We start from the raw sequence: 15,952 nt of genomic DNA, 5'->3' as shown, positions 1-15,952 counted from the left end.
ACAGTCTTACATTATCTTCTGTTGGAACACAGAACTTATACTGAGAATATTTCTCTATCTAGCCCAGTACTTTCTACTAGGGCTTTTCTGAATATTACCTTCCACCTTTTCCCCTGGAACATTTGTTCCATGCAGAAAACAGGGCAGGTGCTATCCTGTAAATGGATAGGCACAGCAGGGGCAGCAATTGTTCTCCTACCCTCATTGTTTTTGTTGTAATGTACTTTCCACTCAACTCTGACTTATGATAACCCTATCATGGCAAGATTTAGAGGAGTGAATATTGTGTGATAAGGTTCAGACAAAGATAGAACAAATACAGTGCAATTCTGATATAACAATCATTTGGTACCCTCATGAGCCTGAGAGAATGTGACCTGTCCCAAGATCACCTAATGGATTTCCATGGCTGATCAGGGATCTGATCCCTGCTGTCCTGCCATTCTAGGGTGCATCTGCACTGTAGAAATAATGCAGATTGACACCACGAATTGCCATGGCTCAATCTAACAGAATCATGGGATTTGTAGTTTTGTGAGGTACCAGTACTCTTTGGCAGAGAAAGCTGTAGACATTGTAAAACTACAAATTCCAGCATTCCATAGAATGGAGCTACAACACTTATAGTGTCAAACTGCATTATTGCTACAGTGTAGATGCATCCCTAGTCCGATGTTCAAACTGTTACATTATGCTGGCTCCATCTCCATCCTTGTTCCACTAGGGGTTATGCTAAAAAAAACACAAACCTGGTCCACTCAGAGCAGTCTGAAGTGGCATTTGAGTATTTTCCTCAAAAAGAATGAACTTCAGTCACCTGTATTTAAAGGTAAGAATACTACAAAATATTCGTAAGAATCTTGCCTACCCTCTTCCTCTAAAATTAACAGAAATTACTGGACTATAAACCTAAGCAAAGCATTATTTTTCATTGTCTTGCAGTGACTCAAGGTTCTAAGCATTATTTACAAGATTTACAAGAAAAAGATTGAGCCTAAACTTTAGGAGGAATTTCCTGAGATCAGAGCTGGAATAGACTGGCTCAAGTGTGGTGGATGCTCCCTCTTCAGTGGTGTTGAAAGAGACTTTGGATGGTCATCAGTGGGTTGTCCCTTCCAACTGCATGATTCGATTATCTGCTTTCCCATTTTCTGCTATGTGATCCTGAACTTGGAATCATTTATCTGCAGTGCACATTTTAAACACTATACTTCCTAGGAAGAATGCCTGTCTAAAATTTTGAATAAAAAAGGAACACAGCACAATTTTTAAAAGAGTGGATGCAAAGTCTTGGTGTGTACAGAATGCAAGAAATCAAAGTGCCTTCAAGGGTCTCCTTGCAATATACATTCATATGCATCTCACCAATTATAAGGGTGGCATTCCCTAATTAATAACAGAAAACTAACAGAGTAATATTTTTGCAGATGCCTGATTACATACAAATTATGCATAAATTATGTATAAATTATGACCTAAACAATTTCTCAGCCCACAAAGAAACCTGCTTTGTGCATGTATATTCAAAATTATATTAAAGAGTCTGTACTGGCATTCTATAGAGCCCCTATTCTCTGTGTTTGTGCCTCAGCTGGGGACCCTGTACTTTGCATTCTCTGTTTATTGATTTATACAAACAAATATCCATCAGTGATACCTTTACTGGCCAACCAAAATGCACAATATAATTGTTGCAAGCTTTCGAAGCTCTATGGGCTTCTTCATCAGGCAAGATGTTACAAACCATACAGGAAGAAAAAAAAACACAACTGGAGATATTAGTCAGATGCCTGCATGTTGGTTCAGTCCTTAGTAAAGATGTTATGATGGGTAGGATATCTTTTGCCAGCAGGCTCCTCCTCCTTCTGGCCATGTGACAATAAGGAGTTTTTCAAAGTCTAGGAAATTTAAAGTCCATTTGCATCTCAACAGGGACCCCTCTTTTGCAATCCAAAATGTCTCCATTCCAGTGAGGTCACAGGCCTCTTTGTAGTTTATTGATTTATTAACTTATTATCATGTCTTACTCCAACAACTGAGACTCAAAGGAACTAAAGATTTTAAAAGGTTATATTTTAAAATAGAATTAAACATGTTAAACACAACTGAATTAATTTTTTTTAGAGACCATCAAATAAAATGATGATGATGATGATGATGATAAAAATAAATAAGAAGAGGAAGAAGAAAAAGAAATCCACCAACCACTCATCACAATTTTTCCTTCACAGACAATCAATAGCTAAAGCCTTGAATAGGAAAGTCTTTGCCTGGCAGGACAACGTGGAATCTAGTCTAGCCCAAACCTGCCAACATTTCACAGGTGAAAACCAGAACATGTGTGGAAAAGTGACAACAGAATGTGGTCAGGATGACAAAAGGAAGATGAAAAAAACAGAGCAGCTATGAGAGGCTGTAGCAGTTTGCTTTTGCCTGAGCTTACTTGAAAGGGCAAGATTCTTCCTCGTCTTCTCTCTTCCCTGCTGAGTTGAGTATAAACGACTTTCATACTTTGAGCTTAGTTTGCAGGAAGGGGTTGTACAAATAGCCCCAAAGGGGTGGCCTCCAGCTGCCCCTTCTTCACCCAGATCAGGGCTGAACCAACCCCACACCACAGCCCTGATCCAGCCTTTCCAGGATGAGATAGTCGCAGCGCAGCGGCTATACGGCACTCCTTTGGTGCTGCATCATGCGGAAGCTGTGCTGGAGGAGCACCATGATGCTGCATGCCATGTGGATCAGAGCACAGTATCATGGTGCCCTGGGGGAAGAGTTGGGATGTGCATCATGTGGATGCGACACCCTGATTCTGCCCCCAGGCCAGCCTTAATGGCTGGTCTGAAGAGCCGTGAAGTGAAGTAAGCTGGGGATAAAGGGGCAAAGTTGGAAGAAGAGAAACTAGAACATTTTAAAAGCATTTGTAAAACTGGGATGACTGTGGATTAATCCAGATGGTCCTGCCAAATTAGGACTGTTGGAGTGTATGTTAACCTCTCCTCATGAAGAGAATTCCTGAAGCAGCCACCAAGAAACCCAAAGCTATCTGTTTTGGAACACATGACAGGATGTACTGTGTACTTCTTTTTTTGTGTGCGTGCACGCACAAGTGTGTGCTCACCTCCCTTGTTTTATATGTTGGAGCTGGAGGTGGGGCAGTCACCAATTGGGTTATATGTCTTTGGTCAATGAGGGCTGGGTTCAGTGTGATACGTGGCTGGGAGGTTGTGTCTGCTTAGAAGTAACAAATGTTTCTCAGGAGGCAGACTGGACTTCCTTAGAGGCTGTGGTTCCTTCTCTGGTGACCTTTTGTTTACATTTGTGTAGGTGGAAGAAGGCAGATTGGGCCTAGATCCTTCTTTCATCTCTGCTCAGATGGATGGGACATACGAAACTGTAGCACTCTCTCAGGGCAGAAGAGACCATCTTGTTTGCAAAAGTAAGTGTATCCTTCAGCCTCTGAAGCTGCAGCCACTCCAGTGACTATTTTCTTCTGGGGCATTTTGCTTGGCCTCCAACTGCTTCTTAGCAGACCCAGGCCCAGGCCCCCAGTAAGGAAAATTCAAGAATTGCCATTTGATAGAACCTGCGTCTTATTTTTTAGTGAAGTCAGTCTTAATTCATTTTCCTTTTGTTCCTTTTTGGGTTATAGTTATAGGAATTTATCACACTAGGGCTAATTTCAGCATTAAAGAGAGAGTAAAGCAAATTTAAAGCATCCTGCAAATAAAGCGAAAATGGTGAGTAATTGCACGAATGATGATCACACGCAATTGCACAAATAAAGTGATATCGGAAATGCATTGCTGCTGAAATCCTAAAAGTAAAAAAGATGTGCGTTAATGCTTCTTTGTGACCACTTTAACGGCAGGTTTTGTGTGACACTGTGTGAAATTGTTTCACATAATTATGTAATTTTCCCAGGCTATTCACAGGATAAACTCCTGATCTCCTTCATGTGATAAACTCCTATGTGTGATGGAGTGAATGCTAGTTACTTTGCTGGGGAAGATGTCTTGTAAAGATAGCATTGTAGGTTAGTAGCTTATTTATTTAATTTTAACCTTCAAACATTTAGTTTGTTTTAATTATGGGATACTCCTTCTACTGAGTGTATTTTTTCTTAATTTTTAAAAAATTAATTATCATTTTTATTTAGTTCATTCCTTCGCTTTTGATTATACTTGGGCTAAAATTCTTCAGTTTTACCCAAATTGGTTGAAGCTACCAACTTAAGGGTAACTTTTAAGAAGAAATCTGCATTGCTTAATCCTCTACTGTCAGAAGCCAAAATATATCCCCTGCTTGCTAAGTTTTGTCTCTGATTAAGTGTAGCTGTCCGCCAGATTTCAATATATTTTGGTATAACTACCAACTAGGGGATGATTATGTCCTGGGCCCAGTGTAGATGAAAAGATGTCGACCCAGAGCAGAGTCCATATAGACAGCTCCATATAGATGATTTTTTAAGCTCTTGTGCTACAACAGCTACTAAAGGAGCAGTTGAGAATATATCCTTCACAGAGGAATTGTCACCCCAATGTAACTTAAATTTTGATGACTTGGCCATATTTGTATCTTATGATCTGTATAAGGTAGACAACAGAAGCCCAACTTTGAATGGTAGAATTGATTCATATAGCCCCGAAGGAGTTTAAAAACCCACAGGAGAAGCTGACAGAGAACCCACTGTCTTGGATGGTTCTCTCAGTAATTATTCCCTGGATATACTTTCCAAACACTATTTTCTGAACGTCAGTTTCTAAAATTCTGCAAGAGATCAGTGGCTTAAAACAAACTGTCACAAGCCTCAAAGCAGAACTAGGGCTGGTGGCTGAACTAATTAGTCAAGGAATAGTAGTGGTAAATAAAGATTTGGCAGCCACAGGAGCAGCAGATAACACCACTTCTTCCAAGTTTGAAACAGATGAACCACATGCTTGTTTAAAAGAGATTAATCCTCTGTTACCTCACCTGAGGCCTTTGGTTGAGGAGGCTGGTTTGTTAGATACTAAGGAAACTGAAGCAATAAATAAATGTTTCTGAGGAAGTAGACTTAAGTCTGTGAAAGCTCATGCTGCCAACTTCTTTCTTTCAGTTAGTCTCAAAGTTGCTACAAGATCTCTCAACATACTGCAGCAATAAGGTTGCTGCAGAAAATGAAGCTTCATGACTTTCACAAACAAAACTGAAACCACAAGTGTTTAAGAGTGCAATCTGATGTTTTGAGAAATAGAAAAGAATCAGTGGTTTTGCATCCTGGTTTTCATCTCACTCCATCCTGGCTCAAGATAAGCTATTTGTTTTGTTTCTATTGGTTTCCACATATGTTTCGGGGGGGGGGGGATGGCAATAGTGTTTATTCAGTGCATTCAATAGCATGCAACTCACCTACATCACTGATGTGGCAGATACTTGAAAGAAAAGATACTTTGGAATATTCCTTCATGAATATGGATGCAATCCCTCAAGAAGAACATTTTAACATTTCCTCTTGCCTCATGGGACATTTTACTCTTTCTTCAAAACCTATCTGGCATGACAGGGTTGTAACACAATGTTACAAGGCTCTGTGGACCATTTGCTTTCCTGCTAGCCAGGAACAACTGGTTACATTGTAATTGCATGAAAAAGCAAAAGTATGATTTGTATTTCAAGGGAATCCTCCAGGCTGGTTGATCAAAGATGTCCCTGAATCAGCCTGCTTTCTGGGTGAGAGAAGCTGATGCACAGAAAGTTCCTCTGGCCATCTCTAAAGACAGTCAGGTCAGTGCAAGAGGGATTTTATCATAGGCCAGTATGGGAACTGATTTCCTTCCATCCCAAATTGCTAACTCTTCTACCCAGGTGAAAGAACCGGCTCATTGCTAGTGCTGGTTTCTTTTTCATCTGTTTGTCTGTCTATCATGACTTCTCAGTGTGTCAGTTTATGCTGGCAGAAGAATGGGGTGAGGTATGTGTCCATACACAGCATAGACATGGGTTTGTATGACAGGAAATCATTGCCCACTTCAAGGCTGAACAGCAATGCAAATGCTTAAGGCTGTATAGCATAACTGGCAATTTTTAAAAAGGTAATCAGTTTTCAAAGATATGAAGGCTGTTAGCGGAGAGGTATCAAAAAGGAGTTCAGCAGCAAGTCTAAATGAAAGGAAGTTAATGATAGATAGAGACAGACAGACAGACAGAGGAGAATTTCTCACAAGATACAAAATCGCTCCTCTTACTCCACCCCCCAACATGAGTAACATCACAAAAATATATGAAATTCTAGCTTAGAAATTGAGTTTGATGGGGGTGGGATATCATATTTTCTCTTTCTTGCCAAAATCTGAAGCAGAGCTGTGGAAGCAAAACAGCTTGATTGCCTAATAGCTTGATTGATTAAATGCCTCTTCATTATCCAGGATCACTTATGTAATGGATCCTTCTATTTTTGTATATTTATATTTCTACACTATATTCCTAATTAACTAGATCTAGATCACAACTGGGGAATCTATGGCTGCAAGTCCCATTATACTTTATTCCTGGTTGGTTTGTCTGGAGATGATGGAAACCAGGGACATAGCCAGGATTTTAGGAAGGGGGGGTCCAGACTAAGTGCCACCATAATATTGGGGCTTGGGTGCGGTGGTGCAGCAGCACACACCATTCATTTTCCTAATGGAAGGGGGGGTCCGGACCCCCTTGGCTACGTCCCTGTGGAAACTGGAATCCAATGAAACCTAATGGCCACCAGTCACAGGTTTTACAATCCTGAGCTTTGACTTTCCCTCCTTTCCAAAGTCCTTTTGTTTTAGAGAAGTTGTGTAACAGCACCAAAACTAGAAATGGTTATTTCACATCTCACATACAATTTAAAACTAAAATGTGCAATGTTCCTCTTCAGTATTCCAGTGAATCAGCCATGCCTTCTTTTAGGACATTCCATTCTATTCCCCCATTAGGGCTTACTGAGCATGCTCAACCTTTCATGGTCTGGTTTGCAAGTGCGCGTGCAGGTGTGTGTTAATGTTATTAGATCTTCTTAAACATTTTTGTACTTCTGTACAGTATAAACAGTATCTCTTGGTTTGACTACAAAAAGAGCACAGTGAGCCACTGCAATAACATGATGACCTGCTGCAATTATCCACAGTACTTGAATCCCAACTTTTCTACTCATAAATAGGGTTGTTAAAAGGTCTCTAACAAGAAGATTTTCTGTGTCCTTTCACTGTGTATTTGGGGTATTGTGTTATTTGAGATAAAGGATACTACCAAGAGTAGACTTGAGACAGGATGACCAGGTGCCCTAACTGCAAAGGAGAGCAAGGCACCACAAAATGTAGGACATTCAAGAAAAATGTAGGATGTTACAAAATAAAAACTATAAAAACCTTAATATAAATGTAAATTCATTTCATATTGTTTATTTACAGATGTATTACATCTACTATATTTTGTTATATGTAGCAAATATGGCGTTATTCAGTGGATTTCTTTTGTTGTTGTTAGATGCCTTCAAATAATTCTTGACCTTAAGGTGAACCTATCATGGGGTTTTCTTGGCAAGGTTTGTTTAGAGAAGCTTTGCCATTGCCTTCCCCTGAGGTTGAGAGCATGTGACTTGCCCAATGCCACGCAGTGGGTTTCATGGCTAAGCTGGCCCCTAGAGTCATAGGCCAACCCTGGTCCCTAGAGTCATAGGTCAACACTCAAACCACTATGCCACAATGGCTTTTCTTAGCCATGCTCAAAATGAAGCACATTTTGGAATTCCTCCTGGACAGAAGGTTGAAATGTAGGATATGTCTTGGAAAAGGTGGCTGTCTGGCTCCCCTGACCTGACAGCCAGTAGAGTCTAGTCAGTGCTTATAATGCTTGATTGGTACTTCGGACAACAAAATTGGTACTACGGACAACCAACCCTAGTGATGCCACTGTACCACAGCTCAAGAGAGATATTGACAAGCTGGAGCACATCCAGAGGAGAGTGACCAAAATGGTGAAGGGTCTGGAAACCATGCACTATGAGAAGTGACTTATGGGGCTGGGTGTGTTTAGCCTGGTGATAGCGATGTTTATATATTTTAAGGGATGGGATACTGAGGATGGAGCAAGCTTGTTTTCTGCTGTTCTGGAGGCTAGGACCCGGAACAATGGATGCAAACTACAGGAACAGAGAATCCACTTCAACATTAGGAGGAACTTGCTGACAGATAGAGCGGTTCAACAGTGGAATATGCTGCCTCAGAGTGTGGTGGAGTCTCATTCTTTATAAATAGAAGCTGGATGGCCAGGTGTCTGGGATGATTTGATTGTGAGTTCCTGCATGGCAGAATGGACTTGAACTGGATGGCCCTTGTGCTCTCTTTCCAACTCTATGATTCCATGGCCTGACTGCCACTACCTTTTAAAACAGATTGCAAATTGGTTTGAACCAGTTCATATGACCCTGGTTCCCACTTGAATCGATTCACTGAAGCAATTTGGAGAGGGGGGCCATGTGCTAGACCCATTTAACTCGGGTCTTTTTGATGCTGTTTTCCGTGTCTTTTTGGATGAATTGATTCTGCGCAAGTGTAAACCAAATGTGGATCGGAATCGATTTAAATTTGCCCTTTGGCCAGTTGGAGCAGGTGCATTTTGAATCGATTCATTTGTGAATGTGAACCACAAGTGGGTTATTTTACAGGGAAAAAATGCCATCTGGGCAAATGTAGTGGGAACCATGTTATGCTGTTGAATCGATTCATTGATTTGGATTGCAATCCACTTTTTTTGTAAGTGGGAATGAGACCTATGATAGGTCCCTAAACTTAAGCGGCCTTTGGAAAGATTCTGCCACTGCACTGTTAATTTCAGTGAGCGGGTTGCTCTTTGCCTGGGAAGGAAGCGCGACTTCCAATGAGTCCCTCCTCCCCTTATGCCTATGAGCCTATCCCTAGGGCTTCCCACCAGTGTCATCTCTGGGGTTGGTGTCACCCCCCATTGACCATTTCATACCATACAGAATCCTTAGTAATGCTTTTTTGCACTAATGTTACCTATAAATCGTAATTCTCATATACAACTGAATGTAATGCTAATAGTTGGAATGCTATGGAATTTATCACATGGACGAGATTGGGAGTTTATCCTGTGAATATCCTGGAAAAGTTGCATAATTATGTGAAACAATTTCACACGAGGTGCACAAAACCCACCATTAAAGTGGTCACAAAGAAGCATTAATGGGCATTTTTTTACTTTTGTGATTTCAGCAACAACGAATTTCCAATATCACTTTACTTGTGCAGTTGTGTGTGACAATTATTCACACAATTACTCGTCCTTTTTGCTTTATTTGCGAGATGCTTTAAATGAGCTTTAATCTCTCTTTAATGCTGAAATAAGCCCCAGTGTGATAAACTCCATGAATAACTAACAAAATAAAAATTATACCTCCAAAATACAATAGGATATGCACAAGCTAAATGTATAGATGCTGACTGTTGATTGCAAGATCGGCAGGTTGGCAGTTGGAGGCCTGAGTCATGCTGCATGATGGGTTGAGCTCCCATCACTAGTCCCAGCTTCTGCCAACTAGCAGTTAGAAAGCATCCACATGCAAGTAGATCAATAGGTAAACTGCATTCTGTGCAGTCATGCTGGCCACATGATCACAGAGTAGTCTCTAACAACACTGGCTCTTTGGCTTAGTAACGGAGATGTGCACCACCCCATATGGTCGGACACGACTTGACTACCTTTATGTTATTTTAGTGAAGATTTGGTGAAAACATTTTGAAATTTGAGATTTTAATTTTAAAAAATTCTGGGGCCTCTCCTTTCTCCTCCACGGAGCCTCACTCCACTCCCACTAGCTCTTAAAGCATTTTAAACAGAAGCAGGTGAATGCCACAACTGCTTTCTGCCAAAAGGTTGGTGTTTGAGGAGAAGTGGTGTCCCCCCTGCCTTAAGGTGTCACCTGGTGTGATCCGCACCTCCCTATTGAAGCTACTTCTTTCCCTGCGACCTCCGTGCTGGACTTTGTCCCGTTGCAGGAGGCCCGCGGCCCCTGTGGGCCAACAAGTGTCCCAGCTGAGGGACCGGTGTGTCTTTTGCATGCAGTGGGCTTAGGCAGCTTAGCTTGGTGGCGCTGCCTCCTTCTCCTTGCCTGCTGAGTTTTCAGGGGTTTCATGGGGACAAACCCAGCCAAGCCAGAGGGAGGGAATAAGAAAAGAAAAAGGGCCTCAGAGGGAGGAGGCCTTGGTGGTGGTTGTCATGTCCAAGTTTATGGTTGCCTCAAGGCCATACTTTGGGGTTTTCTTGGCAGGGAGTGACCCAATGTCCTCCTTTTCCAGGACCCGTCCTCCATTTCCACCTTCTGTTCAGGAGGAATTCCATAATGTCTTCCATTTTGAGCAGGATGAAGATGCATGAATTCACATGTCTATGAGTGTTATTGGCTTTTCTTGAGCCATGATGTCCTCCATTTCAGCTTCCTGTCCAGGAGGAATTCCAAAGGCCCTCCATTTTGAGCAGGACTAAAAACCGAAGTCGAAGGCTTTCATGGCTGGCATCCATATTTTTGTGGGTTTTTTGGGCTATGTGGCCAAACTCTTCTAGGACATGGTCACACAGCCCAAAAGACCCACAAAAAACTAAGGACTAAGCAGCAGGAATTCAATATTTCTATGAATCTAGGGCTGTTTTTGTAGCTTTTTGTTTTGTCTTGTCCTGCCTTTCAGCTTCCTGTCCAGGAGGAATTCCAAAAGGCCCTCCATTTTGAGCAGGACTAAGCAGCTCCGCTCTGGACCCCACAACAAACTCCAACTCCCAGAATTCCATAGCCTTGACCCGGGGAAAGAGTTAAAGCGGGGCCAAACCGGGTTATTTCTCCAGTGTGGATGCAGCCTGTGTTGAAAGTTCCCCAGGCGGACTAGTGGAGGGCCCCTTGGCGGAGGCGGGGAGGCCTGCTCCTCCTCCTGGGAGGGCGGCGTGGGAGCAGCAGCAGCGCCGCCGCCGCCGTCTCTCTCCCATCTGGGCCCGGCTGCGGGAGGCGGAGGGCGTTCGGGCGCCCCAGGGATCATGAGGCAAAGCGGGAGGGGGTCCGGCTGAGGCTGGCCATGCTCCACAGGAGGAGCCCCGCCGCACCGCCAGCAGCCCTCGGCACTAGACCCCAGACAGCCTCCCGGAGGGAGCACAAGAGCCCCGGCGCTCCGGACTCGCCTCCTCCCCTTCTTCCTCAGGAGCCCCGCCGTCACTTCTCGCCCGCGCCGCCTCTCCAGAAACCCGGCAGGCGCTTGCCTTCCCCTCCTCTCCTTCCTCCTCCGGACCCCGGCAGCCCCTTGCTGCCTCCTTCGTCTCCCCCTTCCCTCCCTCCCTCCCTCCTCCTCCTCCTCCGGACCCCGGCTGCCCTCCTTTTCCTCCTCCTTCCTTCTCAGGAGGACTCCCAGCGCCCCTTGCCTTCCCCTCTTCTTCTTCCTCCTCCTCCTCTTCCCCGGGACCCCGACCTTCCCTTGCCTTCCTCTAATCTTCCTCCTCCTCCTCCTCCTTTTCCTCAGAGGCCCCCCGACTGTCCTTTCCTCTTCTCTTCCGTTCCCTCCTCCTCCTCCTCTGGGCCTCCACACTCCCCTGCCTCCCTCTCACCTTCCTCCTCCTCCTCCTCAGGAGCCCGGCTGCCCCTTGCCTCCCTCTCCCGCTGCTTCCCCCGAGGAGGACCCCCTCCGTCCCCTGCCTCCCTCTCAGCCCCGGCGCCTCCATGGAGCAGCCCTCCTCCTTGGCCGAGGGGAGCAGCCCGGAGCCCGGCCAGGCCAAGCGGCTGAGTGTCGGCGAGCTCCGCTCCTTCTTCGAGGCTCGCTGCGCCTCCTCGGCCGGGGGCCCCCCGGAGCCGGCCAAGAAGGACGCCGCCCGGGCCCGAAACGGGGTGCTCCCGCCGGTCATCCCGCAGCTGACTATCACCCCCGAGGAGGAGGAGGAGGAGGAGGGCGCCGGAGGAGAGGCGCGGAGGAGCCCGGGCGCAGCGCCCGAAGGCGGCGGGTGGCTGTCGACGGAGGGCTCGCTGCAGCTGCTCCAGTCCTGCTCCTCGCGGCGTCTCTCCACGTCCTCGCTGTCCTCCACGGGCTCCTCCTCGCTCTTCGAGGACTCCGAGGACGACCTGCTCAGCGACACCGAGGGCAGGAGCCAAGGCATCGTCCACCTGGAGCACGGCGAGGAGGAGAGCCACCAGGTACCCCTCCCCTGCTCTTCCAGGGCATCAGCCCCAGCGCCCCCTTGGGCACCGCTTTCACGCTTCGCCTGGCTCTTTGCTCGGGGGCTCTGGGAGCTGGAGTTGGTTGCGGGCCCAGACAAAGAAGTCAAGCCGGGCCAAACCGGGTGATCATCTCCCCAGTGTGGATGCAGCCACTGATTGAGAGCATGGCCAAGAAGCATGATGTAGAGCAGCACCTTTGAGACTAACTGAAAGAAAGTTTCTTAGACCTAAGTCTACTTCCTCAGCTGAAGAGTCCAAGGGCCATGCTGCCAACTTCTTTCCTTCAGTGAGTCTCAAAGGGCTACAAGATCTCTCTACATACTGATTCAACAGACTAATGTCTTTGAATTCTACCACATGAGTTTACATTCATAGGAGTGTTTTGAGCTCAGGGTGATCAGGTTTGGTCCTCCTTTTCCAGGAAGTGCCCTCCATTTCAACCTTCTGTTCAGGAGGAATTCCCAAAATTCATGCTTCTTAGCCATGCTCCATTGAGTTTGAGAGCATGGCCAAGAAGCATGAATTTCTATTTGGATTAGTGTTTTCAGTTTTCCATTGCGCACTGCAGAGATAATCCAGTGTGACCCCACTTTAACTGCCATGGCTCCATGCTGAAGAATCCTGGGAAGTGTCAGTTTCTTGTGGCACCAAGAGCAGATTGTGCGCCATTTTGTATAAGGGACTCCTTTTCACTTTGCCGTTGTATTTAATGGGACTTTCGCATCCGCGGATGTTGGTATCCACAGGGAGTCCTGGAACCATACCCCAGCGGATACCAAGGGCCCACTGTAATACTGTCAGCAATTTCGTGCGCAAAACCAAGTTTATGTACACTGAACCATCTGAGAGCAAAGGTGTCACTGTCTCAGCCCATCCATGTGGCAAAGCTCCGGTGCCACAACCAATTACACTTCCCAGAATTCCATAGCACAGAGCTACGGCAGTTAAAGTGGGGTCAGACTGGATTATTGGATGCAGTCTGTCTTTGGGAAGCTAAAATAGTAAACCAGTTACTCATAGATTCAGAAGAGAGTGGTGAGATTCCTTCCGTTCTTGCAAGGTTCTCATGTTTGCAGCAAAGCTTGGTACAAATTTGTGAACAGGGTGAATCTCCTTTATCTGAAATTCCAAAATCTGAAATACTTCCAAATTCCAAATGGTCCACATGGGTGGCTGAGAAAGTGACATCTTTGCTTTCTGATGGTTCATTATACACAAGCTTTGTTTCATGCACAACATTATTAAAGGCATTATGTATAAAATTGCCTTTGTGTATAAAGTGTATACAAAACATGAGTCAGTTTCACATTTAGACCGTGGTCCCATCTTCAAGATATCACATTATGTAGATATAAATATTCTAAAATCTGGGGGGGGGGGAATCCAGGACATTTCTGGTTTCGAGCATTTTGGATTAGGGAGATTCAGCTTGTACCACTTTGACTGTCATGGTTCCATTTTATGGACTCCTGTGAATTGTAATCCCACTCTGCAAAACAGCATCCCTAGGCCTCTCTGGTAGAGGATTCAAAGTACCTCACCATGAAACTATGAATGCTAGGATTCTGCAGTTCAAGTGGGTTTGAACTTGTATGATGGTTTAGTGTACATTCCCTGTGCCCTCCTCTGCGTCTTCTGTTCAGTGGCTTTAACGTCTAAGTAAGTGTGTCTAGGAGTGCAGCTTTGTTGTGGAATAAGCGTTATGTGTTTAAGAAAAACATAACCACTAGATTAAGTAATGCATCAGAGCTCAACGATTTCACACCATGCTAGGTTATTCTCAGGATGTGTACAATATATGGGGTGGGGGTTGGCCTGTATTAGTGGTTTCCACATGTGTCACTGAAATGCTTAGGGGAGGTTCTGTCTAGATGTCAAATATGTCTTGCACATGGTTTTAGGAATAGGACCTTCTGGGTCAGAAGGCATTAAAGTCAGTTTGCTTGCGTACAATATTAACACAACCCTAATTTGCACAGGAACTGATGTGCACTGGAATTATATCCATGCACACTGCATGTCCAGTGCGCTTGATTTCTAAGGCTCTCCCTCCCCATTATGAACATATCATCTCTGTGAAGATGAAACCAGTGCTCTTTCCTTTTAAGAGGAAGCCCCCTTTCCCCCGCTGTTTGTATGGCTACAACACCCACTCAGACTGTCCTGAACCACAGTTTTTTTGTCAAAAGGGATGAAATCACTCTTCATAAAACTTGTGAGTGTGGTAGTTCACCTTTTAAATAAATCACAGGGCCTCCTTCCATTGTTTAACATCCAAAAAGGCATCTTTTTCAAAACCAGAAATGCATTTACGGCTACTTCCAATTATGACTTCTTTATGTTTTTGGTACTTTCTGAGGCCCCTGAAGGATTGCAGGACTAGAAATTGGCCCCTGGATCTACCAGTCTTATTTACTAGCTCTTGAACTTCAGTTTGAAGAAGAACTTGAACAGGCAGAGAAGTTTGTATTGGCTTGTTTCACTTACATAAATTGTGGCTACGTACTTCTGTTTTATACCCATTTACTAAGTCTGAGAATGCTAAAAGGAAATATGCCAGTTTAGTGGTCAGACCTTTGTTCCATCCTGTGTCTTATAATGATTAGGTAATAAGCTGTGGATGTAGTAGATTTTAGGAGCTTTAAAAAAGACAAATTGTGGTATTATTGTCTCCCTTATTGTCTCCCCTATTTCTCTGCCTTCCAGAAACTGTAGTTTAGGGACACTGTTAATTTAGGACTGCCTGCAGTGTGTAACATCAGTTTGTAAGAGTTCCTAGATCTATTAGGTTAAGTGCCACTCAAAAGTGGTGGACCAATGCCAGTCCCTGAGCCATTGACCACAAGTTTGGCAAGTTCCCATGAAAGAAAGAAAAAGCAATTATAGTCATTGGGCACAAATATGGCACTGGTTGCTGGCACAGTAGAGAAAAAATGCTGCCCCCCCCCCCCCCCACATTTGACAGCTGGAGATGCACTGTTAGAGAGCATTTCATAGGTGATTTCTTCAGACTCATTATGACAGCAGTTCTTAACCCACCAACACTATATGAAAATTACTGTCTTGATAAGCCCTTTAATGAACATTATAGAAATACTCATGTTTTGCTTCTCACCTAAATATGAAGAAAAATAACATCACATTGCATTGGATAGTTTAATGCTATTCCAAGGGTTTAGTGTGTATTATAAGTCAGGTATGAAAAAAAATGTAGCATGTCAGATGGGGGAAGGGGGAGCTGTTTTTCTCCTAACAACTCGACAAGTTATATAGGAGTCCTGGTGGTATGGTGGTTGAATGCCGATACTGCAGTTATTCACAGCCACAAGTTGTGAGTTGATCCCAGGCAGGACTCCAGGGTCCTTCTGTACGTCGCTAAAATGAGTACCCAGCTTGTTGGGAGCAATTAGCTTACATATTGTAAACTGCTTATGGAGTGCTTAACTGCACTGATAAGCAGTATAGAAATATATTTGCTATAATTCAATTAGTGATTCTTAAATATTTCTGGTTGGCATGATTACTTGCCAGGGCTTGCATGAACATTGAAGGACTAGAGTAAATAGTCACTTAAGTCTAGTGATGATTCAGCGTTGGATGTATACTTCAGTGATGCAGTTGTACCTGTTTAAGCATAAAATCTTATATTGAGCCTAACACTCAGAATCCCAAGAGTGTTGGCTTTCACTTTTAAAAACTCACACTTCTAGCTTTTACACCAGAAACATAAGG

The 15,952-nt window shown here is 44.2% G+C and overlaps 1 protein-coding gene across 1 annotated transcript in view; it reads left to right on the top strand.

The window, feature by feature from the left end:
- Positions 1–11,405: 11,405 nt before the first annotated feature.
- ITPKA (inositol-trisphosphate 3-kinase A) overlaps positions 11,406–15,952 on the top strand; it is a 77,744-nt gene continuing 73,197 nt past the window's right edge. The window contains exon 1 of the mRNA XM_089521911.1: positions 11,406–12,196. Coding sequence (XP_089378037.1) covers positions 11,729–12,196 — 468 coding nt within the window. The 5' untranslated portion in view covers positions 11,406–11,728. The remainder of the gene's footprint in view (positions 12,197–15,952) is intronic.

Source organism: Sceloporus occidentalis, unplaced genomic scaffold, assembly GCF_023333645.1.
Source record: "Sceloporus occidentalis isolate IW3139 unplaced genomic scaffold, rSceOcc1.0.p SCAF_4, whole genome shotgun sequence".
Lineage (NCBI taxonomy): Eukaryota > Metazoa > Chordata > Lepidosauria > Squamata > Phrynosomatidae > Sceloporus > Sceloporus occidentalis.
This window is presented reverse-complemented; position numbering and strand designations above follow the sequence as displayed.